Source organism: Xenopus laevis, chromosome 3L (genome assembly GCF_017654675.1).
Source record: "Xenopus laevis strain J_2021 chromosome 3L, Xenopus_laevis_v10.1, whole genome shotgun sequence".
NCBI lineage: Eukaryota > Metazoa > Chordata > Amphibia > Anura > Pipidae > Xenopus > Xenopus laevis.
This window is the reverse complement of record NC_054375.1, coordinates 53,312,123-53,338,740: the sequence shown is the minus strand read 5'-3', so window position 1 is coordinate 53,338,740 and position 26,618 is coordinate 53,312,123. Positions and strand designations below refer to the sequence as shown.

The 26,618-nt window shown below is 38.6% G+C and overlaps 1 protein-coding gene across 7 annotated transcripts in view; it reads left to right on the top strand.

Moving 5' to 3' along the window:
• The window catches only part of dbn1.L (drebrin 1 L homeolog), a 51,398-nt gene that overhangs the window by 12,825 nt on the left and 11,955 nt on the right, over positions 1–26,618 (top strand). For all 7 annotated transcript variants that reach the window (XM_018252222.2, XM_018252219.2, XM_018252221.2 and 4 more), the window contains exons 2-3: positions 19,589–19,644; positions 22,024–22,136. In XM_018252222.2, coding sequence (XP_018107711.1) covers positions 19,589–19,644; positions 22,024–22,136 — 169 coding nt within the window. The remainder of the gene's footprint in view (positions 1–19,588; positions 19,645–22,023; positions 22,137–26,618) is intronic.

Below are 26,618 nucleotides of genomic sequence, written 5' to 3'. Positions count from 1 at the left end.
CTGGTTTTATCGCCACGTTTTTTCTGTTGGAGCAAACCTGGCTATTCTCTTTGGGGAGGTGATAGATAATGGGATCTATTATTTATTATATACCTGTATTATATTTATTAAGTTGACTCTCCATTTGGGCTCAGTACAGCTTCAGCCCCTCTTGGGCTATTGTTAGCACTGTTATTAGCTATTGTAGATGGAAAATCTCCAGCTCTTGAAATGTGTAATTATTACCTTCAGTCTGTTTATGGACAGTCACAGAAAGGTTTGTTGATGTTTACGTTATGTGATTGTTAGAGGCTATGGAAGGTATATAATTTCATTTATCCACTTAGTAAAGTGTACGGAGTTAATATTTTTTTTTTTGAAAAAGCATTTGCTTGGTTGTTTTAAATGTTTAATTTTACCCATTACAATACATTTAATTACATTAATTTATATTTATAAAGGAAGTTTTCACAGATATAAAATACGATCCTTTATATAGGGTAAACATCTACTGTTTCAGTAATTTATAAGTTTTATTGTTGCCAATGATCACAAGTTGCTTCATCTCTCCTCTTTTATCAGTCTAAATACCCCTAGCCTTACATGTGGGATTATTGTGATTTTACCTTTTATTCTAGTTTTCTCCTTGCTTCTAAAGCTGGCCATAGACGCAAAGATGCCGTTGTTTCGTATGATTTTCAGGCTGTGTGCGAAGTATCCCAACATTTTTTGTACCATGGTAGTCAGTTGTTTAGTTGATTGGACATGTGTGCCTATCTGACGATATCAGTGGCTGACTTTTACCTCCATTTGTTGGACATAACTTTTGTACGATTGCTTAACTGCCAGAACGTCATTTGATTTATTTTCCTACATATTTTAATCTGAATGGTTAATGGTGTCCATCACACAAAGATTTCAAGAACACACACATTTATTATTAAGTGTTTGTGCTATGGGGAGACATCTTGAACAGAATCCTTCTATTTAGTTGATCGAAGAAAGTGTTCATTGCATTGTGTTTTTAGCACTTTAATATCATGCTTAGTACAGCCATCTCTGTATTACAGATTAAAGGGGTTGTTCGCCTTTAAATGATCTTTTAGTATGATGTAGAGCAGAGATCCCCAACCAGTAGCTTGTGAGCAACATGTTGCTACTCAAACTCTTGGATGTTGGGAATTTGTTTTTGACATGGGGTTAGGGACTCCCATTTAAAAGTTGGGACTAATCCGTAGAAGAAGGCAAAAACTTTAAAAAGAAAAAATAAAGGCCAACTGAAATGTTGCTTAGAAATCACCATTCTATAACATACTAAAAGTTAATTATTTGAGTTCTAAACAACATTTTTCCCTTAGGGTGGCAGGTACTGCACCCTTGTACTGGCACACCAGATGGGATGACTGGCCATGTTTGCCACTGATTTTATGTATGTATTTAGATGTTTATTAGAAGGGGGGGCACTAAACTTCATTATACATGTTGTTGGTTAATATTAAAATACACAAACCTTGCTTTGCATGATATTGGGATGAATGCTAAAGCTTGAGTCTTATCAGATTTGATATCAGATCTCCCAGTAGCCATGCAGCTAGGCACATGTTTCATAAAGTACATTAATCAGTAACTTATTGACGTTTTCCTGACTTTGGAAAAATACAATGGCTTCAGGGCCTAATCGCTTAACTGGCAGAATATGCATTAAGGAACAAAAATAGACACGTAACTTGGTTTGCTCCCTGGCCCTCAATGACAAAATGGGTAAAGTAAGTTGAAATCAGTGTGAATTTGGCCATAAATTCCTGGAAAGGAACGGAGGTCTTTATGAGGTCACCCAAACTCTCTTTTGTAAGAAGTACACCGTGTATGTGTTTAAATTGAAATGGCACTGTACTTTTCACCATAGGTTAATGTTAGCCTTTAGGGTACTTGCGCACATTGCCCATACATTTTGTGTTTGGTAGGTGCGGTGTTACTGTTCAAGACAACCCATGTCCTGTGATGTGTACAAAAATGTTTGAACACCATTGGGTGGCTGGGGCCTGTGACCCTCCAGATGAACAGCCCTATGTGAAGTTGGCCATACAACATAATCAGAATGAATCTTTATCTGGTTAGGTCACCCATGTTGTGGACCACATTTGGCTGATATGATTGTTCCAACTATTGATACATAATAGGTGCTTATGGAGACCCAAAAGGAGTGAAAAGGTCCTTTGTTGAGCTGATCTTCAAACCTGCCTCAAGGTATTTGTTCAGCAGGTCAGTGATTTGCCCCTATACATGGCTCAATTATCTGTTGAGGGGCCTAGTTGGCTGCTAATATTTGCCCATGTACAGCCATTTACGGCTATGTTTACCCAAGGAGATCACTTTCTATGTGGACAGTTGGAATAACCCCAATAACAATGCAGTTATTACTGTAAACATTGATGACCTCAGTTTCAGTTGACAGTTGTGCCATATTTGTGTCTGTTCCAGCTGACCACAATGGGAAATAACTGGAGACAATTCTACTTGGTTTGTTACTGTTCATTTTTCAGAAAAAAAGCTTTGGATGAAATACACTTCTCCCCTGCCCAGGGACAAAGGCAGACTTTTCCACTTGGTCACTCAAGGGAACATGTACATTTTCAAGGGCACAACAACCTTAAAATTTATAATTATGAATGATACCAGATACTGTTGAGTATACGTAACACCTACATTTTAAATGACATTTTTAACAATTTGCCCTTAAAGTTTTTGCTTTATTTATCAGACTGTACAGCATCACAAGAGTGGTTGCTTTATAGCAAAAGGAGTGAGGAAATTAATTTCCTTATTTGGGTCAAGACCAGCATCAATCAAGAAAAATGCTTATTTATATCTCTGCTGCTGGCATTTTCTTGTTCAGGTATGGGACCTGTTATCCTGAATGCGTGGAACCTGGGGTTTTCTGGATAATGAATCTTTCAGAAATTTGGATCTTCATACCTTAAGTCTTCTAGAAAATCATGTAAGCATTAAATAAACCCAGTAGGCTGGTTGTGCTTCCAACAAGGATTAATTATATCTTAGTTTGGATCAATTACTGTTTTATTATTACATAGAAACAAATTAATTTTTAAAAACTTAGTTTATTTGGATAAAATGGAGTCTATGGGACACGTCCTTTCCGTAATTCTGAATAACAGCTTTCCAGATAACAACAGATTCCATACCTGTGCTTTTAAAAATCCTAATACACTCACTATATATTTTCAGTAATTAACCTTCTAACTTAGATCCTGAAAATATTTATCCCTGCGTAATTTCAGTTGCTATAGTGAGAACTTGGGACATGGGCATGCTGGAAATGTTTATAACCCCATCGATGCCAGCAAAGCGTGAACATAATTTTACGCAAATTAACTTTCACATTTATTCAATCGTGCAAGTGGTGATGTCTGTATTACGTTGGGATTCTGTGAAAACACTGCATTGTTGTTTTTAAAAAATTGTGTTTTGCCATTATGTTCATAAATGAGACTTCTCTGTAGATCTCCATTTTTCCTAGCCCATCTATCCTATGCAGCATAGTCCTCTAGCCCTTGTTGGTGACATCAGACATAGGATTGGCAACCTGCAGATCCAGGCAGGCACAGAAGGAGACAAAGATATGGCCATATCTTAAGTTGCCTCAAGCATTTCTGGGTGGAATCACAGTGTGGGAAGCCAAAGGCCCTGCCATTCTTCTCTTCCACACTAAACTGAATGTGCATCAGCCTGGGTATATCAACTAACTGAAAACATGTAGAATGGGCCTGGATGATGTATAGCCTGAAAATGTGTACCCTTGGGGACCATTAGCGTTTAACCAGGAACTTGGGCTTCCATTTCATTTTATGAATTCTGAATAGTCCCAGAGAGCTTTGTCATACATGTGCGCTCTGCATATAACAGCTTGCCCATTTCTTTTGTAGTTTGTAGATATAATTACAGCTTGTTAACCATCCACTGTTTAAGGTTAAATCCAATTTTATTAGACACTGCAAAAACACGGACCTTTTTGCATATGAAATCGGACTTGTCTAGTAGTTGATTATTCTTGATTAGGCACTAAAAAAACAAGCCTTAGTAACATCTGGTGTGCCGGTGCCTGTCAAGTGAAGTGGCTCAGATGTTCAGCTGTCACGCCGCTCCTCCTCCCCCATCTTTGCATGTTCTAATTGCATGGGTTGGCTGGTGATGTGTCATTGATAATATAATACAATAAGGGTGTTTTTATCTGTGCAGTCTCGTTGCTATGTAAACTGGCATTTTTTTTTTTAATGGCTCTCTGGTTTCTGGAAGTAAAGCTTACCAAGAGTATTAGTGCATCAGGCTGGGCATCCCTGAGACAGGTAAAAGCAAACACTGTTCTGCAAATGTAGTTGTGTTTGGACACCCATGGGAAGAGACTAAGCTTTGTGCCCACCTTCCTTTGGCAGGAGGCAATGCTGGCATGTTTTTCAATGTACAGCAATCATGCCATGTGCTCAGATGACAAAAGGGATGCTGGCAGTGCCACTGTTCTCTGTAGGTACCAGTACCAGTGAGCTGCATGGGGACACAATCTCTGCTTCTGCTCTGTAATATAAAAGCTTGAAGCTGAAGGAATTCAGTTACACTAGTATTGTCCTAGCAAGGAGGAAATAGTTTTCCTGTAGCCCCTTAAAATAACACCCCTGTATGTAGCCACCCACAGGCAGTTAGGCACCAGTGGGAAGTGGAAGAGGCTACACTCCTGACCTTTTTCATGTGAGACCCTAGAACCAAACAAATCTGATTATTGGGTTAATTGCACGCACACTGATGTTTTGATCCTTTACCTTATTAATGAGATTGCAAAGGAATTATATTTGGCCCACTACAGTCCTGACTGATGATCAGTGACCTGGCAGCCCTACAAAATGTAAGTCAAAGGATGTGATTTATAGAATGGATGCAGACGAAGTATAAATGTATTTTTTCCGAGGTTATCATTGATGTGGCATGAAGGGGAGGTACTTCCACTGCTAGGGAGGCTTGGAGGAGACCCTCTGAGCCTGGATCATGACCTACTTAAATCTACCTCCCCCATGCACTTTGCAGTTTTACTGCATCTAGGATAGATATTCTATTGCCTTTACTGTATATTGTATGGATATAGCATGGCACTCTTTGTAGAGTTGTGCACACGGTAGCTAACATTCTGGCAGCTGTAGGATAAAACACAAAGAATTCATATTATGATAATTTCTCTAAATGCTAATTTTCTGGAGTAAAAATATGTTCTTGTCCATTATCTGGTCTGAAGGCAAGCAATGTAATATATTTCCAAGGATGAAGAGTGACATTTATATGAAATATTACATTGAATAATGGGTGGATGTGATGGTCATATCTTGAAATTACAGGAATTCTTTGGTTGTTTGCTTATGATGCTCATGGGAGGAATAATTCATCAGTTGTCCATATTATATTATTGCTTTTTACTTCCATATGGTTACCAATAGTGTTCTTTGTTGGTGTATCTTTTGCAGTAATTACTATGAGTTTTAATAAGTGATGCTTTTGTAGGATTGGATGGAAGGGGAAAAATCCAGCTAACCTGTAGCGCAACAGCTGTAATCGACTCCTAGCACCCAATGTCAGCCTTCTGTAATAAAGTGAATGCTTGAGTGAGTTGCAATCAGCAGTGAATGCCCATAAGGCCTATTTGATTAGCTGCATGGTTCCCAGGGGGCCAACAAATAGGGGTGGAGCAAGAGCAGGATGTTGGAGAGGCACTGCCATGGTCTCACAGAGCATTTAGGGGTCTATTTATCATGCTGTGTTAAAAAAAAAAAAAAAAAAAAAAAGTAGAGTGAAGCATTATGGTGATGTTGCTCATAGCAACCAATCAGATCTTTGCTTTTGTTTTCTAACCGTTCAAATCAGATTGGTTGCTGTAGCATGCAGTAGTCCTGATAAAAAAGTATTACTTACACCATCTTCCCTAGTTATATACAGTGCACCGTATCTGTCCATCCCCAAATTAAAATTTGTTGGTTGCAGTGAAATCTAAATCCTCTTACATACGCTTGCTGTTCTGCAGTTCCAAGACTGTCACCTCCACTTTAATGATTATGCTCTGAAAGCCTGCTTTTGGGTCACTACTTTGCTATTTTAATTGCATTGTTTGAAATCACTATGCTTTAGCATTTTATAGCTACTGCAGGGAAGCTGGGAGCAGGCAGAATGCTGCTAAAATCTAATTCCAGCCAACGCATTATAACATGTTCAGGCACAGGAGACTGATATGTCTTTTATCTGGAAATTTGCTACTTATTTTTTTTTAACCAAGTAATTAATTGCTGAAAGGTTTATAGTACCTGTATGTGTAAAAAAAAAAAGAACTGTATTCATAAAAATGCTACAATATATTTATTGCGACTAGCAACATCTAAAAATGTCCTAAATACAGTAACAGTAACTGTTGGTACAAAGAGGTCTTGTTTTGTGTTTATTGGAAGCATGAGCTTTCCCAGAGCAGTACATGAGTTCACTTTCAGTTTATAAGTTCAGGTATGGAATCTGTTATCTGGAAACTTGTTATCCAGAAAGCTCTTAATAATGGAAAGGCTCTCTCCCATAGACTCCATTTTAATAAAATAATTCATATTTAACAAAAAATGATTTTTGCAATAAACAGTATAGTGTATTTGATCCTAGCGAAGATATAATTAATTCTTATTGAAGACAAAACAATCCTATTGGGTTTATTTAATGTTTAAATGTCTAGAAATCCCAGTTATGAAAACACCCTCTTATCTGCAAAACCCCATGTCCCAAGCTTTCTGGATAACAGGTCCCATACCTGTGCCAGAAAAGCCCTAGTTGGATACTCTGTTTACTTCCACCTCACACAAGATTTTGGATGAGAAAGTCACTGGCTTTCCATTAAAACCCACCTTTATGTCATAATATATTTTATGTTCGTAATAGTTGCCCTGTATCAAAGCTAGTATTAGTTGTATCTAGGATAGCAGATGTGTAAAATGCTTTCTTAATGGCCTAGCTAGAGTTTTGGGGAACCTCTTGCAGAAGAACTTTGGGTCCCTCAACCTACATATACTGTTAGTAATTTATATTATGGTGCAGACACATCTGGTTTTTAACCTGATCCAGATGATGACGACAGAGGCAGGGCTTGCCAGGTATTATTTATGCCACTGTTGGTTGCTATGTATGCTAGTGGAAGAGTAATGGGTTGAATATAACTTTCTGGTGAGTGGAGGACTCATTGACTAGACCGATAACCTCAACGGTATATGTAGTTTTATGAGATATCACGAATCCTATAAAATTCTTGTCATTTTATCTCCTGCCAGCTTAAGTCTAGAGTAGCATGAGCCCCACTGGGTCCTATCTTTACAACAAACACTTGCCTGATCTGGCTGGGTTGCAAAGATGTAGCACTGCATTTAAACTGTGGCACAGACAAGACTTCTTGGTACCCAGTCAGTATACTTGCTTGGTTTCCTACACTAGAGCATCTGGATTTTGGCCTAGACTCAAAAGTATGCCATTTTTCTAGCCATTCACTAGAAGCTTACCTTACTTTTTGCTATAGAACAAAACAGTAACTTGGGAATGTTGCTTATCGTCTGCCGGCTAATCTCCCCGAATCTGTGTGTGTGGCCAGACCCTAGAGTGCAGAGTATGATTGCTTCGCTGTATATATTGTTGCAGCAGGGATAGAAGTTCTGTCTTATACTGTACAAATGAAAGGAATTGTTAAGTGTAAAAACCAAAATGGGTAAATAGATGGGCTTTGCAAAATAACAAAAAAATATTTCTAATATAGTTAGCCAAAAATATAATCTATAAAGGCTGGAGTTTAATAATGTCCAACATTATTTGCCAGAACACTACTTTCTCCTTTGCAGTTCTCTAACCTGTTACCAGTCAGAAACCAATCAGTGACTTGAAGGAGGGGCACAAGGGACATAACTGTTCCGTTAGTTTGCCTTGAATCTGACCCGCATGCTAAGAATCCAAAGCAAACTCATTGAACAGTTATGTCCCATGTGGTCCCCCTTCAAGTCGCTGACAAACTAGAAGGACAGAGAGCTGCAAAGCAGGAAGTTGGGTTCTGTCTATTATGTTAGACATCCCTTTACTCCAGCCTTTATACAGTACATTACATTGTTGGCTAACAAACTATATTAGAAACTTTTTATTTTATTTTGCACAGCCTATATAATTTGCCCATTTTTATTTTTACACTTAACTGTTCCTTTAAGGTGTAAAGTTCCTATAACCATGCCTGCTTACCAAACTTCCTTTCAACCAAAGCACTTATTTTCACTGGATATAAATTTCCCACAGTGTTAATTCAGCAGATTTATTTTTTATCAAGCACTCAAATGTGGTTTTCACATCACACCTGATTTTTCTCTGGAACCAGTACACCACCTTATGCCACCATACATAATGTTCACTCCCTTTTGCACTCACATTATATTTCTGCGTAATGTGGCTGTAAATTTGAATTAGTACTTTATACAGGGACACATCTGTTTTGCTTTCAGCTATGCATTATTTTAGAACTATTTATATTTCTACAGACACATGATTTTAATAGAACAGGACTGCCGGCAGTAAAGTCTCTCCTTATTTGGCCCCAAGAAATTTAAAAAAACCCATAAATGTACCTAAATAATCCTTAGCATTTTAAAGCAAGCTTCTGCAGTGTTTTGACAGGATAACCGGTTATGTGACACAGTTTTGCGCAAACTGGAATAGTTTCAGGATAAATATAACCAAAAAGTGCAACCTGAGTGCTTCAGTTATATGGCCCGCACATATGTATAATCCAAGCATGAACATGGACATTTTTAATATAAAAAGGGAAAATATAATAATAGGTGCAAACTTTGCTCCAGTTCATGGGGTTTACTAGACCAGGATCAAACCTTACACCTGTTATTGGCCTTTTTATATGGTGTTACCCCATACCTCCCAACATTTTGGAAGTAAAAAGAGGGACAAAATTTTTTTGTCATGTAGCGCGGCAATTTTTTTGAACACACCCATTTTTGGGGCCACATCCCTTAATTACCATGTTCATTTTACAAAGTTTGGCAGGTTATAAAAGTTTGAAAATATTTCTCCTTATGTAAACTGTTAAAATTACTTATTTTCTTATCTCAAAATTGTTACAAAGAATCTCTGCCAAAAGCCAATTAAGTTAGAAACTTTGTTTCTTTTTCTGGCTGTTCAGTGCAGAGAAAAGAGGGACTTTCCAGTACAAATGAGGGACTGCGGGTTGAGCTGTCAAAGAGGGTCTGTCCCTCTGAAAAAGGGACAGTTGGGAGGTATGTTACCCCACCTACAGCCAGCGCCGGATTTCAATGAGGCGCGCCCCTAGGCCGCGCGGTCCTAGTGCCCACCTCACCTCCCCTTCCCAGCGCGCCGGCGAAAAAACGCCGGCGCAGCTGCTGTAAATGAATGGGGACGCACGCGTCCCCATAATGCGGCTGGGCGGCATGCCGCCCCTATTTTTTTGCCGCCCTAGGCCTGGGCCTATGCGGCCTTGCCGCAAATCCGGGCCTGCCTACAGCCCTACAGTTGTATATGAAATATAACTCCCAGTACCTATTAGCAGGTACCGGTTACTTGTAACTGACATAAACTTGTGATAATGCTTGGGGTATAATGTATCATCCAACATTTCAGCTCACTTTACAAAGCTCTCACATTCAGCAAAGGAGAGGAAGTGATTTTGCTGTAAGGGACAAGACCTTGACAAGATGATAATTATACCAGTCATGACAAAGACATGAATAGTCTAGGAGGGAGTGACTAAAGGAAGCCTATCCCAGGCATTCATTGCTATGTACTCTGTGTGTGCAATAACATTTACTATATACACATATATATATATATATATATCTATCTGCATCTGATAGCAGGCAGAGGTATCATCCGGATCTTTGAAAGACCTGTAGCTTTTGGAATGGAGGACTTGCAGTGCTATGCATAACAACATGAATATTCTGTGGGATGTGCAAGTCACCAGCTGTTTTCTGCTCCAGTTGCAATTCATCACAAATGTCCATTTATATTCCCTGGAGCAAAGCTTTCTATCTGTATCTGGTACCAGTGTTTGGAGTTGTTAGAAGCACAGGCTTTCTACAGCCCTTTTCTGTGTTTTGCACTTGACAGAAAGTGGAACTGAGATGCGTTCAGGGTACGTGGTGAAACTCTCATTGTTTTAACCTGACTTGTCTCTGTGGGAGAGCTGATCCTGCTTGCACCTTTGAAGATGGCTCTGAATTTGACAACCAACCGATGAGAACATGGTGACTGGCTAGGGAACTCTTTGGTAGGAACCAGATTACAAGACATCTATGGGTCCTCAGTATGGACTGGCTTCGCATGGAATGGCTTGCTGGCTTGTGAGCTAAGACAGAAGCTAATTTTAATGAGACTTCCAGGAACATGCAGTTGGCCGCGATCACAATAAAAATAATCTATAAATTGCTCCATCTCTATTATTGCCCTTTCAGAAAACAACATGGGAATTTTCTACCAATGTAATTGAGTTAAACACATCTTTTTCCCCCCCCATCAAGTTAAATATGCACTTAAAGGGGCTGTATATCTCCAATGCCCATGCAGTGAATAGTGATTGTGCTGAACATCTTCTTTTGCCTTTTTTTTAGCCAGGAAGCTAAGAAGGGCAAACCGGAATTGAAACAACGCCTTGTGATAATTAGATCAGTGTACAGATAATCCTCCTGCATAATGGACTCCTGCTAACCGAACTGTCACAAAAAATAGGGAAGGGAGGGAATTTATACAGGTAATCTATCAACTTTGCAAAGACAAAACATGGAGTTGCTTCAGTTTCCATGTTTAACCAGTTTGGCTCAAGAAATAAAATAGATTGTAGCATTATGTGATTAAGGGCAGAGGCACACGGTCAGAATCGGGGGGGGGGGGTAGTTACCCGGCGACAAATCTCCTCTTCTTCGGGGCGACTAATATCCCCAAACTGCCTTCCCGCTGGCTAGAATGTAAATCCCCTTGTGGGGCAACTTTGGGTGACTTCGGGAAAATGAAGCGCTCAGAGTGCCATCCTGCCGGGTATTTACATTTTAGCAGGCGGGAAGGAAGGGGAAGGCAGTTTGGGGATATTAGTCGTCCTGAAGAAGAGGCGATTTGTCACCGGGCGACTAATCTCCACGAATCTGAGCATGTGTCTCTGCCCTAAAACAACAGACAAATAATCTGTTTGGCACAAGGCTTATTCGTTGCATTCATGTTGATATTACCCCTTTAAGTAGTGACATCATTAGTTAGATGGTGTTCCTTTTTTAATTCATTAATTTTCTTTGTTCTTTTAGCAGGGTAGAAGGTTAGATTTGCCACATGCCCTCACAAGGATAGGATATGATGTAATTGTTTCTGCTTTACTTTCAGAGGTCTGTTTTCCATCTCACAGCCCAAACCTGACGAAATGGTCAGCTGCCATTTTCTGTTTTGAGCATTTGATGCTGGAGTGCGTGTTAAATGCAGCTCACCATCTTATTCCCAGGGAAATGCAGGCAATGGTGTGCGCCCGCCTTCTTCCCATCTGCACAGTATGTCCTGTCTTTGAGGTTCTCTTTGCTTTCAAGAATAGCTGGTTGAGGAGTTGTGCTTCTCACATACTAAAAGCTTGTCAGATGCCCAGACCAGCAGCCGCAGCGTTGCCATGGTAATGGGGGGGATGCGTGCTTTAGTTTCCACATGCACAAAAACAAATTTCTCTCCCTAATGTGAAAATCTGTCCCCTAAGCCTGCAGCGCTGATAAAGACATCCTGCAGATTATAGCAGTGCACTGACAAAGGCTGCTCTTGTGAAGGACAATTGGATTAGTTAATTTAGCTGAAAATGAAAGTACAGTGCTTTCTGACCATATAATAACCCTTTGATGGAGCCTTAGAATGTTCCAAAGGGTTCATTCTGTGTTTGGCTTTTTGTCCTTTTATGTGTCTGTCCTTAAATGAAGCCAGGGAGAGTCATTCTCTATGGGATATGACAGAGCAATTTAACCTCCAAGGTGCAGAGAACAGCAACATTCATAACAATTGGATTGTCATAAGCTTTGGCCTCATTCATATATGTGAGTGCTGTGCTGTACTTGTCCAATTTATATATCACTAAAACCTGCAGCCGTCCTGATTTTTACTGCAACTTTGTCATGTGACACAACTGCATATAACTCTTATGCACCTGGACTACATGCGGTTATTCAAAGGGAAACATGTCAAATAATATTCAGATAGTTGTATAGCATTCCCATGTACATGTGACACCACATAAATAATTATCAATTTGAATCTTTTTTTTATTTATTTTTTGGTAAACCAAGTTGCAGTCTAATCCAGGATGTTCACAACTGACGGTGGGTTAGACAGTCTGCCATAATATCCAGCTGCAGGTTAAATATTCTGCATTTTATTTATTTATTTTTTTTTTGGTTGAAATTTTACTTTTAGATTGACTGTGAAAGTTCCAGTAATTACCTGCATTAGAAAGGTGACCTTCAGTCATACAGTATAAGTGAGAGTCCATGAAACCTACTAGTGGATGATTTTTGTCTGAATTCCCCAGTGACAGAGTTGTTGCAGGAGAGATTCAGAGCTAGAAAACTCAATATTTGCAGTACTCTTCCAGCATCCCATTGATAGCTTTTACAAGGGATTGTACAGCGCAGCCTAAGGGAGTGTTAATGGGCACCAGTGGTCCTCCTGCAGTTCAAAATGTTTGGGCTATCAGGCCAAACAAGCAGAGAAATAGAAAAGTAGAAAAATCATGTATTGCCCATTGTATGAGATTGACCTGTACACGGCTGCCTTAAATTGACTATGAGGCCCATAGTTTAAAAGTATTTTTTTTTTTTAAATGCAAATGAAACTCCACAGTTTCATTTTTCTGGTCCTTTAACAATGAGATTGTGTGGGAGGATAAGAAGCTCTTGTTCTCTTCCTCTTATAACCAGCATGGAGCCCAGTCTTTATTTGCTTTTATTCAGTCTGATACAACTATTGACTAGTAACAATACAATTGTGTAATGCTTATTAGGCTTAATAAACCCAGTTCTTTTAATAGTGTGCAGCAAGATTCTATTACATTTTAATTAGTCATTGCATTTTTATGTAGATATATTGCAGCTGTTCCCAGGCACCCTAACTAAATAGATGGGGAAATATGTGCTGGAAGTGCTTCCTTTGCTAATTATAACAGGTTATGGTACACCTACGTGCTACATGCTTTTACTTCATATATGAATGGCTAGGAGATTTAAGGTATGTAGTACTCATGGAAACAACGTGGTTATTAAAGGATATAGAAACATGGAATATGGCCCCGGCAACCATTAGTACATTTAACTTGCTAAACCACCAATGCTGGCCACACACCGGCTGATATGGACTGTTGCGGCACCTTATTGGGCTGTGTATGGGGGTTAAAACGATGGGTCAACAGAAGTGTTTTGTTAGCTTTGTTGCTGTGGGCAAAACACATTACTCAAAGGGAATGGCCGCCAGTGTGGCTGTAATGAAAGAATATAGCATAAGAAGACAATACGAAACAAAACACTGTGACAGTTAAAAGAATTTGGACATGAAACAAAGGCTCCAGAAGGTAGACGAGTTGAAAATTGAGATTTATGTTGTTTTATAGGAAATAACTTCTGTGTTAGTTCCAGGTTCAATATATACAATAAGGTCATTTCAATTTGTTTTTAATAAACACTGACCTGTCCTGCCCTCGACTTGGAGCATTTTTTTTAATTTTGGCTCAACATGTATTTGAGTTTGACGCACCTGCAATAGGACAACAAAACAGACTATGCAGTGCTCTTTCAACAGCTGTAACACAAATTTTATGGCGCCAGGTTTCTTAGCTAAATAGTAACTATTGAAGAACAATTGCTGCAATAACTTGCAAATCAATAGCCATGCTGTACAGTTTGCAGTATTAACAGTATCAACCTTCAGAATCAATACAAATGTATAGGGAGTGCCTGTCATTCTTAAGCATTTCACTGCAGTCTATAATCTGTAGCCTTGCTACTGGCAACTGCCTTGTGATCCTAGTTGCTGCAGTTTGAATATGTGGTCCTACTTATACTGGTGCTGGGGCCTACCTGCTCCAGCTGTTAAGGTATTTAACTAGAGTCCTGCAGCGGGTCGGGTACCCACAAAAACCTGCGGTACCCTGCGGGTTGCATTTAGAAGTTCCAGGTGTGGGTATACCCACGGGTCGGCGGTTCTGCGGGTTGCGGGTCGGGCCACGGGTCTTCTCAATATCAATATTCACTTCTTTCTTCTGGTCATGTCTACTTCCGATGATGTCACTTCCGGTTTACAATGACAGCACTTCCTGATTCTTGATGGTCAGCGGGTCACGGGTCCGGGTTGCGGATAAGGTACTTGTGGGTAGGGTCAGGTAGCGGGTCCAAGCGGGTAAGAATGTGGGTCCGGCTTGCTGATTGCAGGTTGCGGGTATGGGTCGGGTCCCAAAAAATGGACCCGCGCAGGACTCTATATTTAACACACATCCACCCTAGCAGGTGATTTAAGAGATTGAATTTAGTTGACCTCACAATACATATATATGTCCCTGAGGAAGGTCACTTTATGTGACCAAAACAATGGATTTTCAAAAACCAAAAGAAAAAAAAACCCTTTTGTTTTGTTTTATTGCTATGATCTTTGAGTGGGGTATACTTTGATATGTACACAATTCTTAAACACCACAAAGGCATTTTGTCTGTATAAGTGTGCTCGTTTTTGTCCATAATTAAAGATTTATTGTGAACAAAATCTCACTGGAAATCTCTTGACAAAGATCCCTGTGGGGGATCGAAACGTCGAGCACAATAAATCTTTTTATTTTTGCACCATGAAGAAAAACCTGTGAGTGTCGCTATTCTTGGCTTATATATATATATATATATATATATATATATATATATATATATATATATATATATATATATATATATATATATATATATATATATATATATATATTCTACAGTTTGGTCATTTGGGACCAAACTGTAAATTATATATTTATTAACGGCAGCTTTCTATGTCAGAAAGTGCCATTTCTAACTTATGGTGAGCTCTTCTAGAACTTTTTCCCCTTGCACACTGCCTAGCATAACGAGTTTTTGTTTTTAAACAAAGTGCTGGAAAATTATACCCTATGCCACATTTGTACTGGCCATTTTTCTGCAGCAAAGAGAGAAGGCTCTTGCCTAACCTAAGTCCTCGGGCCTTGTACTTTTATATGGTCACTAACTCCTTTGTGACTTAATAATATCTTTATAAATTACAGTGGGGGGTACATTATCTATTATATATCTTGTTAAGACGGCTGCATTGCATTCTTGAATTCCTCTGTATTTAACGTGTTCAAGCCAAGATAGGCTTTGTGCATGCATAAATATAATTTCCCTCTTTCCATTCATCCTTCAGGTCTGTGCTAGCACCAGACCTTTAATGAGCATTGAAAACTATGTACTGCTACTCCAGGAGATGTTATTAAATGATTCAAAGTGGCTCCAGTTAAGTCTATGAAAATGGATGTACATCAAGCAAGGATGTGCTTAATTCATGGCCTTTTCTAATGCTTATTGCATTACATCTTGGGTGTGGCCAAATGTGGAGCATCGAGAAACAACCTTTCTCAGTAAAACAATATATCATTGAAGTGTGTACGACAAACATCCTTTCCTGGTACTATACAGTAGGCCTGCTCGCATAGCATATATTGGGTGTTTATCAGGCACCTCTGTTTATCCTATTGCTTCCTCACTTTGTTCCAACCTTAGGTTCCTCAGTCTGCTGCTATGGCAACCACTTGCAAGCCTCTTGTTTATTACTGAGCTATGGGGTCTGCCCTTTTTGTGTGTGTGTGTGAGAAAGGGGGTCTGTAGTAGGACGGTCACTGTGACAGTATCTAAAATACCTCTACCCTACCATTTTTTTTCACATACACTTGTTTCCTCTTTTATCCTAAAATTCAATTCTGCCCCCCCCCCACTCTGCCCTGCACAATACTTTGCCTTTCCATTTTCACTTTTCATATGGATTTTTCAGTGCCATGCCTTGTCATTGTGTCCAGCATTCTGTTTGCATTAGTGTATGTCTACTATTCCAGCCTCAAACGTGTACTGGTAGTTTGTGTATGAGCGTGAGGTAAAAAGGTTGTGCTTATTTGTTTGTTGGGGGAAAAACCCTAGACTTTTAAGCAAGGACAACAGCTTATGGATGTTTAATAAAAAAAAAAAAGAAGAATTTGAGTTTTATGGTTTTGCAATACAGCTTTTATGCCTGGGTGACAGCCCCCCCCCCCTTTAACTTTTAAGCATTCTGTATGCTTTGGTCTTTTAAATCTCTCTAACTTGCCTGCACTTCTAAAATGTGAGAGGAGAACCCTATCCTTTTCTTGGTATTGAGGATATATATGGATTTTATTACTATGTGTTATTTTCTATCCACATCTCCAGATTACTTTGTCTTCTCGTAGAAATTCTTATGTAGAATATTGGAAACCCAGCTGTGGGGTGTTGGCCCTGGTAATGGAAATGTACCTTCCCTCATGTTAGCAAAGCTTGGTTGGTATATTTACACCCATGGGCCATAGACATCCTAAAAATTGCTTGACTGAGATCTAATGAATCTGGCAATTTAGAAGAAAAGGCAACTTTGTGCAATTTATATGACAAAGCAGAATAATATCCACTAATTGTACCAGTTGCTTTTATGTGCATTCACATGGAATTTGTCAAAACCATATTGCCTTAACTTAAAAAGGAAAGACAAAGGGTTGCAATGATTGCTTCAAGGAACTATTTGTCTTGTATTGTTGATTCAGATGTACCAGATGCTGTCAGTTTTACCAAAACAGACCCTTAAGCTTGGCCATAACACATGATGGTCACTAAGGTGTGCTGACTTTACAGTTTGGTTGGGGTTGATGGAAGCCAGGTCTACAATTGGAAAACTTTAGAGTTTGAGTGTTTCAAACCTTTTACATGTAAAAAAGTGTCCCTCACTTCCCAAACCGCATCCCTCGAGGATCAAGTAAGTGGTTAAGGGGTGTGACCTGTTTATTTTTTTTTGACCTGGTTGGGGTGTAGCAGGAACTGGTTTGTGGCTGAATTTTATGTAGAGTCTGAAAAAAAGCATTTTTAATCGAGGTGACCCCACAGTAATTGTGGTGATTTTTTTCCAATAATAAAATTTATGTAAACCTATTGGCCTACGGGTAGAGCAGTTTCACCCGCCTGTCCTAGATGTGGTGCTTCTGTCGCCAACTTCATGCATTTAATGTGGGACTGCCCAGTGATACTCCGATTTTGGAGAGCAATTGTGCACTTTAGGGCTGCTGAACTGGAACTTCCCCAAATACTTAACCCTGCTACCTGTCTTCTGGGCCTTCTGGATTCGGTGATACCTAGAGTAAATACTAGATACCTGATGAGATTGCTCCTTTTCTATGCGAAAAAAGTGGTTGCCCTTCACTGGATGGGCCCTTCGCCCCCGTCGCTGAGTAGATGGATTGGACTAATTAACTCGCAATTGGAATTATATAAACTCACGTACCTTGCCCGAGGCTGCTGATTTTACCTTGAGAATATATGGAATCCTTGGATCGAGTCACCTGCCACCTCAACTAACAACTGATCGACAATTTTCAGCCATACTTCCTTCCCCCTCCCTTTTTTCTTGTCTTTGTTTTCTTCTCTCTACTCTTTATGTTGTTAAATTCAATAAAAATTACTCTTTAAAAAAAAACAAAAAACCTATTGGCCTACATGGCGGATAAAATCATTGTATCAAGGATCAGGATACAGGTGCCAGCGTTTGTATTTCCCCTTCTGTGCTTAAGCAATTTATAATTGTCTGGGGGAACGTCTAACAATTCCCAGGAGAAGCTTGTGTTATATAGTGTAAAAGTTTCCTTGGCATTTGTGCTTCACTGTACTAATCAAGACGAAGACCTCACTCTTGAGCTGCGCTGTACCATTAAGCTTGTTACAAGCAATTCCGCAGAGTGCATTTAGACATTTTATTTCCACCTGCATTGTTTCTAATGCCATTGGGTCATAGAGTGTGCACTGAGAACTAGTTGAACTGAAAGAGAGGTCAGAAAGTCTCCAAAGTTCTTGAGAATAAGCTGTATCTACCAACATAATAATAGTTCAGGTATGGGACCTCTTATCCAGAATGCCTGGGGTTTCCCAGATAAGGGGTCTTTCCATCATTTGGATCTCCAATACTTTGGGCCAGATTCAGTTCAGAGAGAGAAAGTTATTTCATGATTTATTATGTGAAAACTCATGGACGAGATTCAGTTAGAGAACTGAAAAACTTTTCTCCAAATTCAGTTTTTTCCCATAGACTTCAATAGAGTTTGCATGTGATAAAACAGTGAGATACCTTTCCTGAATTGAATTGCATTTCAAGTTGCATCTCGTCCATGAGTTTTCACGTGCTAAGCCCTTTTCTCTCTGAATTGAATCTGATGCTTGAAGGGATGCTTAAGCCTCATCTGCACAATGTTTCTTGCTACTTTGGCTTTCAAGAATGGTAACATTTAAATAGTTTGTTATTCGGTGTGATTTGCAGCCTGTTCTAACACTAGGATTATTAACCTATGAGCCAGCACTAAAATTAGACCCTTATGCTGCTTAGGAGGCCTCTCCATGATCCCATATAAATGACAGTAGCTAAAGTTATGTACCTATCTGGTTCTAATTACATATTTGGTCCATGAAGCGAATTCCCCAAATTAATTTGAAAAAAAAAAAAAAGTATGTAATAAAAAAATATAATGTTACCTATTCTTGTTAACCAACATTCTCAAGGGATGCGGCCATTGCTTGCCAGTTGTGGCAGTTTAAAGGCACATAAACCATCTAAGCAATTTTCCTCCTCACCTCCACCTACACGTAAATGTGTCTCTACTACATCCTCTAGCATGTGCCAACATATTTTCATGGGTTAACTGTTTGAAGCTGTAGCCCAGCAGCAACACTAGATTCTGCACATTCTAAACTCTCTATGGGTGCTGGGCGAATTGATGCAAAAATCCTGCTTGCTATGTTTACAATTGATTTTTCTATTCTCTGTTCATACAATTGTAGCTGGAGGTTTTAAACATTTTTTTTCCTAGCTTTGACAAGCTAAATAGCAACGTATGGGATATTTCACTGCAGTGAAAAATTGACAGGCCAAAATTGCTTACAACAAGATAACTGACTTAATGCTAGCAGGCATGAATCTGATTGAATACGCCTCTTGCACCTGTAATTAACACTGAGATTCCTACATGGAAAAGCTAGGGGCAGAAATAGTCTGTTTTTTGGAAGATTTTTCTCCTTAATGCTTCACTTAGCTAACAGTTGAAATCACATATGAAGAATGACACTTAAAATGCATTGTTAGATTGTAGAAAATCAAATTCATTCTTTTAGTAGATTTTGTAAATTTTCAGCCAGATTTTTGCTGTGGATTGACAAGGATGTATGCTCTGTCATAGTAACCCTTTCTCATTTGTGTCACACAGGGCACTCTATACATATGAAGACAACTCTGATATCCTCACCTTGGCATCGTCAGGAGGTAAGTATTATTATATTTATATTATATATTTTTAGCACAAAATTTGTAGCATTTCTAATACTTACTATCACTAAATTTGCCAGAGGAGTATTCAGCTTTTACTTGTATTTTTGCTACTGGTCCATGACCAGTGTTTGCTTGGATATCCAAAATGCCTGCGTGATCTCTAGGGCTCTGGTGCTTCATGGCAGTCCCACAATGTAATTGTCATCAGCAACATATAGCAGTTAGTTTGGCTGAAAAGGAAAATCCACTGTGGATACTGTGGGTCACATGAAAAAATGTGGTCACCACGATTCCCATAAATACAAGAACGTTAATCAAACCGCTCTTCATTTATATAAAATAATTAAAATTACCCTAAAACCTTAAACAAGTATGTACCATTTAAAAATACATAAAAACTATATTGGGAAAATATAATAAATTAATAGATGCAGCTGGCTGGGTCAGTTGCTGGAACCTCAAACTTATTTATGCTGAATATTTAAAGATATTACATGCAACACTTGTGTTTTTAACCCAAATTCATAATTCACACCACAATGTGCTATATATGATTGTGCATGCACAACATTGCAGACATTGCAAGCCAGGAACATAGAAAGCCAAGCCCAGAACCACCATTTTGTGATGGATCTCTGCCTCAGAGTTCACCTGACCAGCAATACTGCAGCTCTTACTGTAACAGGAAGAAGTGCTTAAAGGAATAGTAACACCAAAAAATGAATGTAATGGAAATAATCATGTAGTGTTGCCCTGCACTGGTAAAACTGATCTGTTTGCTTCAGAAACACTACTATAGTTCATATAAATAAGCAGATGGCAGATATTGTAAAAAAGGCTATATGGCACAGGTTAAATAGTGGATAACATTATGTTCTACAGGGGTTATCTGCTGTGTAACTTGAGCCCTTTCTCCTTTGAATAACTGTCCCCATTGATACACAGCAGCTTATTTATATAAACAATAGTAGTGTTTCTGAAGCAAACACAACAGTTTTACCAGGACAGTGCAACATTGCATTATATTTGTATTATTTTAAAATAATTTTTTTTTGATGTTACTGTTCCTTTAAGCAAAGGACCTAACTTTTTGTTTGTTAATTGGCTCATGTGACCTAACATATGTAGGGCTGTCACCTGGCCAGTTAAAATGATGGTTGATCCCAATATTATAATTATAAAAATGCCACCTTTTATTTTTCCAGAAAAGGTGGCAACCCTACACATATGGTTTGTTTTTGTGCACCGTAAATCATAGGATCCCAGGGGCAGCGTTTAGTTCTTAAAATGGCAATTCTCTATTTAGGATTACCCAGTGGTACACACTGCTAAAAAAGTATATTTGAAAGAAAATAGTTTATTTACATGAAGCAGGGTTTTACATACAGTATGAACTGCTTTACACCATATATTTTTATTGAGATCTAGTTGTTGACTTCTTTACATGCACTATTAGAAGTGCACTTGGTTTGGCTGAGGTGCTCATTGTGACAATGACATTAGAAGAGTAGACACTGCACTTCATAATAGTACAAGTCCCTGCCTACAGCAATTACAATTCTACATTTCTTACATTTTGGTCATTAGGAAAAATTACATTAATGCTATATGCTGAAAATGCTTTTTTGCCTATGAATTACAATATTAGTAGGCAGTATTGCTATTTTTATTAACTATGCCTTACTTCAGTCCTTCATATGCATTTACAGTTTTTTTGGAATACACTTCCCAATATTCTTGTTCTCTTCCCTAGCAATGCTCCCTGTAATATCTTCTGGCTAAATATGGTCTTTATTTGTGCACTTTATAAAAGCTGTTTGCGGTGAGCTGTTTGTAGGTCCAAGCAAGTACTGAATTATGGGTGGGTCTAGAAAAAATGTGTGCGTGCTGTTTTCCTAAGCAGAAGAACATCATAGCAGCCTATTTCTTTCTCCTGACAACTTCCTTGACTACTTGGCGGTCAGAAACTGACCAGCAGGTGGCAATGTTGAAACAAAATTCATTCATATTAATAGTACATGTATCCCTTAATATCTTGGAATCAAAAGAAAATAAATAATGACTGTACATTGAAAAAGTACTTAGAATAGCCCCCTCATCAATTTTACATTCACTTATTTTAAAGGTTTACTTATCCTTTTAATATGCAAATGACCAACAGAGAGAGGGCACAAAGCATGTAATAGACTATGACCTTGTGACTCTATGATGGTGTCTCCAGCCGGAATGTTATGTTCTAAAACTATGTATAACCAGCTCAAGGGCAGTCATTCTGTCTCTATCTCGCTGCTCTTTCCCCTGTTTCTGTGATGTTCTATCCTTGACTTTTGCTCGGCCATAAAAACTTTTTCCCTTTTCTAATGTCTTTTGCAGGAGGGGGATTACATGATCTCGCCAGCCGATTTGAAAACCAGAAGGTTATGTATGGATTTTGCAGTGTGAAGGAGCCTCATGCTATGTTGGCTCGATATGTTCTCATCAACTGGGTGAGGAAAATGGACTGAGATAATTAATTTAGTGGGTGGGTGGTAACTGAATGCCAGAAGTGGATTTTAATTGTAATTCAAGCATGCACAGGAAATTGGCCTTGTTTGATCCTTCCTGTCTTTTCCAACTATTTTACCTATGCACATGATTTCTAAGGTATTCGCTTTAAAAGCTTTTATGTGCCTGCATTATTCAATTTCTTTGTGCCTTTAAAGACTAGGGTTTATTTTTAGTGTCATATGTTGCTTTAGACAAGTATATATATATATATATATATATATATATATATATATATATATATATATATATATATATATATATATATATATATATATATATATGAACCTGTGATCGGATAATGAGGATTAGGCTTTTCTGCAGGACGGGGGACCCCAATGGGAGCAGTATGAGCTAGAAAATGGCATCTGGGGGTGCCAATAAGGTCTGTGATTGGCTACTTGGCAGACCCTATGTGCACTGGCAGCCTACAGGAGGCTCTGTTTGTCAATACACCTTTTTATGCAACCAAAACTTGCCTCCAAGATGAAAAAGATGCATTAAAGGGGTTGGTTGCCTTTTAATTATCTTTTAGTATAATATAGAGAGTAATATTCTAAGACAATTGATTCTTCACCTTTGTTTATTTTGGTCAAATGGTGACAATACGATACTCTCCCAAATTCTCTTAAGAAACACAGTTCACTTGCATAATTTATGTTCATTCTTTGTTAATCATGTGTTTTTAGAAATATTTATTCTGTTTTGCATTTAGGAACAACAAACTCCATCCACTCATCTTATTACAAACACTTAGCGAATCGAATATAAACAGTGCACGGAGGCCCGTATACCATGTCCTTACAAGATCGTTCATGTAAGGGGTGTAATGACAGAAATGGAGTTTCTAGAGAGAGACGCTCTGTATTGTATATCTACATACCATGATTTATCAGGGGACCATGAAATGCAGTTAGGGAATTGTATCTGGTTATACAATATAATATAGATGCCAACAATCCCATTTCCATCTTGGTTCCTGCTGTTGCAATTGGCAGAAACTTGTACATGTGATTTTTGGCATGCTATTCAAGGGGACCTTTTTTTATAAGGATTACTTATTATTAGACTTGTCCTTGAAATGTCACAATTATTTTTCTTCTTTTATTTTTCCTTGAGATTTCATGATATTCGCACCAAAGTGTATCATGAGCAACCCAAGCTGTACATGGCCCAGACAGAATGGCAAATGCTTAATTTACTGATGCAGGAAGCATCTTCTGATGCTCACCTGTTCAGTTTTATTGCTCCTGTCACATCAAGTGAAAGAACATGTAAAGTACAAAATAATGTTTTGCACACAAAAAAAAGTAACATTTCCAGACGAGGGCACGGTGTACCACCTGTGCTGGCAATGTCCCAAAGTACAAAGGTTTTGGACCAAGGTCTATGAAATAATATGTCACTGGTATTAATGTACACAAATCATCAAACCAAGCCCTGTTGGGGAGTAAAATCCCACATACAAATAAACATACAAGGGCTCTTGTCACCCATATCTTCACAGCAGCTAAATTGACAATCACTAAGTAGTGGAAATCTCCACTATTTCCTATACAGCTACTTAAAAACAAGCTAAATTGGATCCTATTCAATGAGAAATTGACAAGCAAACACAATTTCAAAAAAATATGGGACCCGTGGATACACTAAGTCGCCCCCACCCCTTGATATCTGTGCCTTCCTCTCTAATTAAATAACTGGATATGGGAAATGTCTACATGCCAACGGGCAAACAGGAGCCATGTAGGATTATTAACCAAGATCCCTAATGCCTAATTTTAGAGTGACTTTCATATCACGCAAAGGCCCTGTAACAACATGTCCCTGTAATTTTTTTTCCTGAATATTGAAGACTATAATTTGTCCTTGAGTCTGGATCGGAGAGATTTAGTTAATTAGAAGCAGACAAATGTGTTTCCAGTTTTGGCTAAATGGGCTGTTTTATGAGAAGAGCTGTTGGCCATATTTTAAAGCCTTACAAATTCTTTAGTCTTTGTATGAGATGTGTTATGCAGACTAGAAGCTGCCTTCCCCATTACTTTTTAACCTTTCAGCACCCCACCCCACTTCAGACATTACTGGCAAGTTTGGACCCCAAAAATAGCTGCACCCTGATCTGGGATGCAAATAGCAGGTTAGAGGCAATTCATGTTGTATTTTTAATCCCCTTTAGTATATCTCTTGAAGAAACTTTGTGTGATCCAGCTAGTCCGATTCAAATCAAGCAGTATGCAATACGTCTGAGAGGGTACATCTATCTGTTTATGGATTTATTTGCTTCTTAAGGAACAGTAACACCAAAAACAGAAAGTGTATCAAAGTAATTCAACTATAATGCAGTGTTGCCCTGCACTGGCAAAACTGGCGTGTTTGCTTCAGTAAGACTACTATAGTTTATTTAAACAAGCTTTTGTGTACCTATGGGGGCAGTCATTCAAGCTGGGAATAAAAGGAGAAAAGCCACAGGTTACATAGCAGATAACAGATTAAATACCATTTTATTGGACAGAGCTTACCTGTGCCTTTTCCCCTTTTTTCCAGGGCTGCCCCCATGGCTACACAGCAGCTTGTTTATATAAACGATAGTCTTTCTGAAGCAAATGCACAGCTTTTTCCAGTGCATGCTAAATTATACTTAATAATTACTTTTAAATGCTATAATTTTTTTTCTGTTCCTCTAATTGCATTTTGCACCTATTTGTCCTTGTATTAATATAAATACCAGGTGCTAAATAAGAAGCAAACCATTTTATATTTGCAATACCTAATATTTTACTATTTCTATATAAGCCCCTTTAGTTTCTGCAGATAAAGGTTGAGAGAGCCTGACATTTCTGCCGTCGGCATATGTTTTCTGGTTTTGTCAGATTTTGACACTCCATTTCAAATTCATCTTGTTAAAAAAAGTACAAACAAGCCTAAGGAAGCGGCTTTGTGTATCTGTGACTCTTGCATCATCCTGTCATGTTTTAGTTCTTTTGTCTTATTGTTGTCCTTGTAATGGACAAATGATAAGCACGGAAGGCACCTCAGCGGGACTGATTTAAAGGCAGATGTTTGATTTAGCAATAGCTAACCTATGAGCCATATACAGAGGTCCCTATGCACATCCTGCAGCAGCTTTTCTTGATCGTTATGCTCTCCGTGGGCTGTTTATATACAGGACCCTGCTAGGCAAGTAACCACTATAAAATAAACATAATAAAGTAAATATTGCCCTTTTACATCTCTTGCCTTGAACCACCATTTTGTGATGGTCTGAGTGCTGCCTCAAGAAGAAGCGTGGAAGCAAAAGACAGAACTCTGTCTGTTAATTGGCTCATGTTTCCTATTTATGGTTACCCAATGGTACATACTACTAAAAAAAAGACTATTATTATGAAAATGGTTTATTTACATAAAGCATAGTTTTATATATGAGCTGTTTTATGCAATATCTTTTTATAGAGACCTACATTGTTCGGGGGGTATCGTTTTCCTTTAATGTTTTTCTTCAGTAAACGTAATAATTTTATAACACATTTTAATTTGCTTTGCCTTTCAATTTGGAAAGATCTTGTCCCAGGGAACAAGGGCATCATGTGCAATAGTATTTTGATTGGAAAGGCCTCCTGCATAAGCATGTGCCCCTTGTGCCGCCAACCTTGCAACAAGCCTCCGATATTTCATGAAATGTTACCTACTTTTAAAGCACCACTACCCTCTACTGGTATAAAAAGTAGTTACGTAACGTTATTGTCATAAGTCTCCCTTTATGACATGTTGTGTTTCAAGAGTATCCAAATGGGGAGCCAAATCTGGTTAGGGTGAGAAGGGCTGAAAGGAGCCAAAAAGCCTTTAGCTAGCAATTATATGCAAACTGATGCCTTCTGGAATCAGAAGGTATTTACTTGTCTCATGCCATACACACAGCACTACCTAGATACCAAAAATGACCGTAAGGCATCATGGGCAGAGACATGCAAATCACTCCTTTGTGTCCCTTTGGCCAACTATGCATCCAGAACCGCTGGTTTATAGCGCAGATACAACCTAATGGCTCAGAGCCTGTATCCAAACCAACAGCATCAACCCCAGAGACTGGGACTGTTGTCATTAAAATACCAGGTGGTCCTATTTCCATAGCCATTCTGATATGACCAGTGATCAGCAAGAGTTAAGTTCTCTATTGCAGTTGCGTTTTCTAGAATGCTATTGCCAATGTAAAAGTTGCATTTGTTAGGAACAATTAAAACAGATGTACTTTAAGCCATGTCAGTACAGTTCAGGCCTTAGGCAAGAGACAAGAGCAGATGAGTAAATGTTCTCGGGTTATCTGAGATTTAGGAATAATGAGTCCAGTCTATCTTGGAAGAAATAGCGGCGGTGATGTTTGTCATGACATTGTTGCCCCCTGGTGGCCATGAAATGTGATTGTGCAT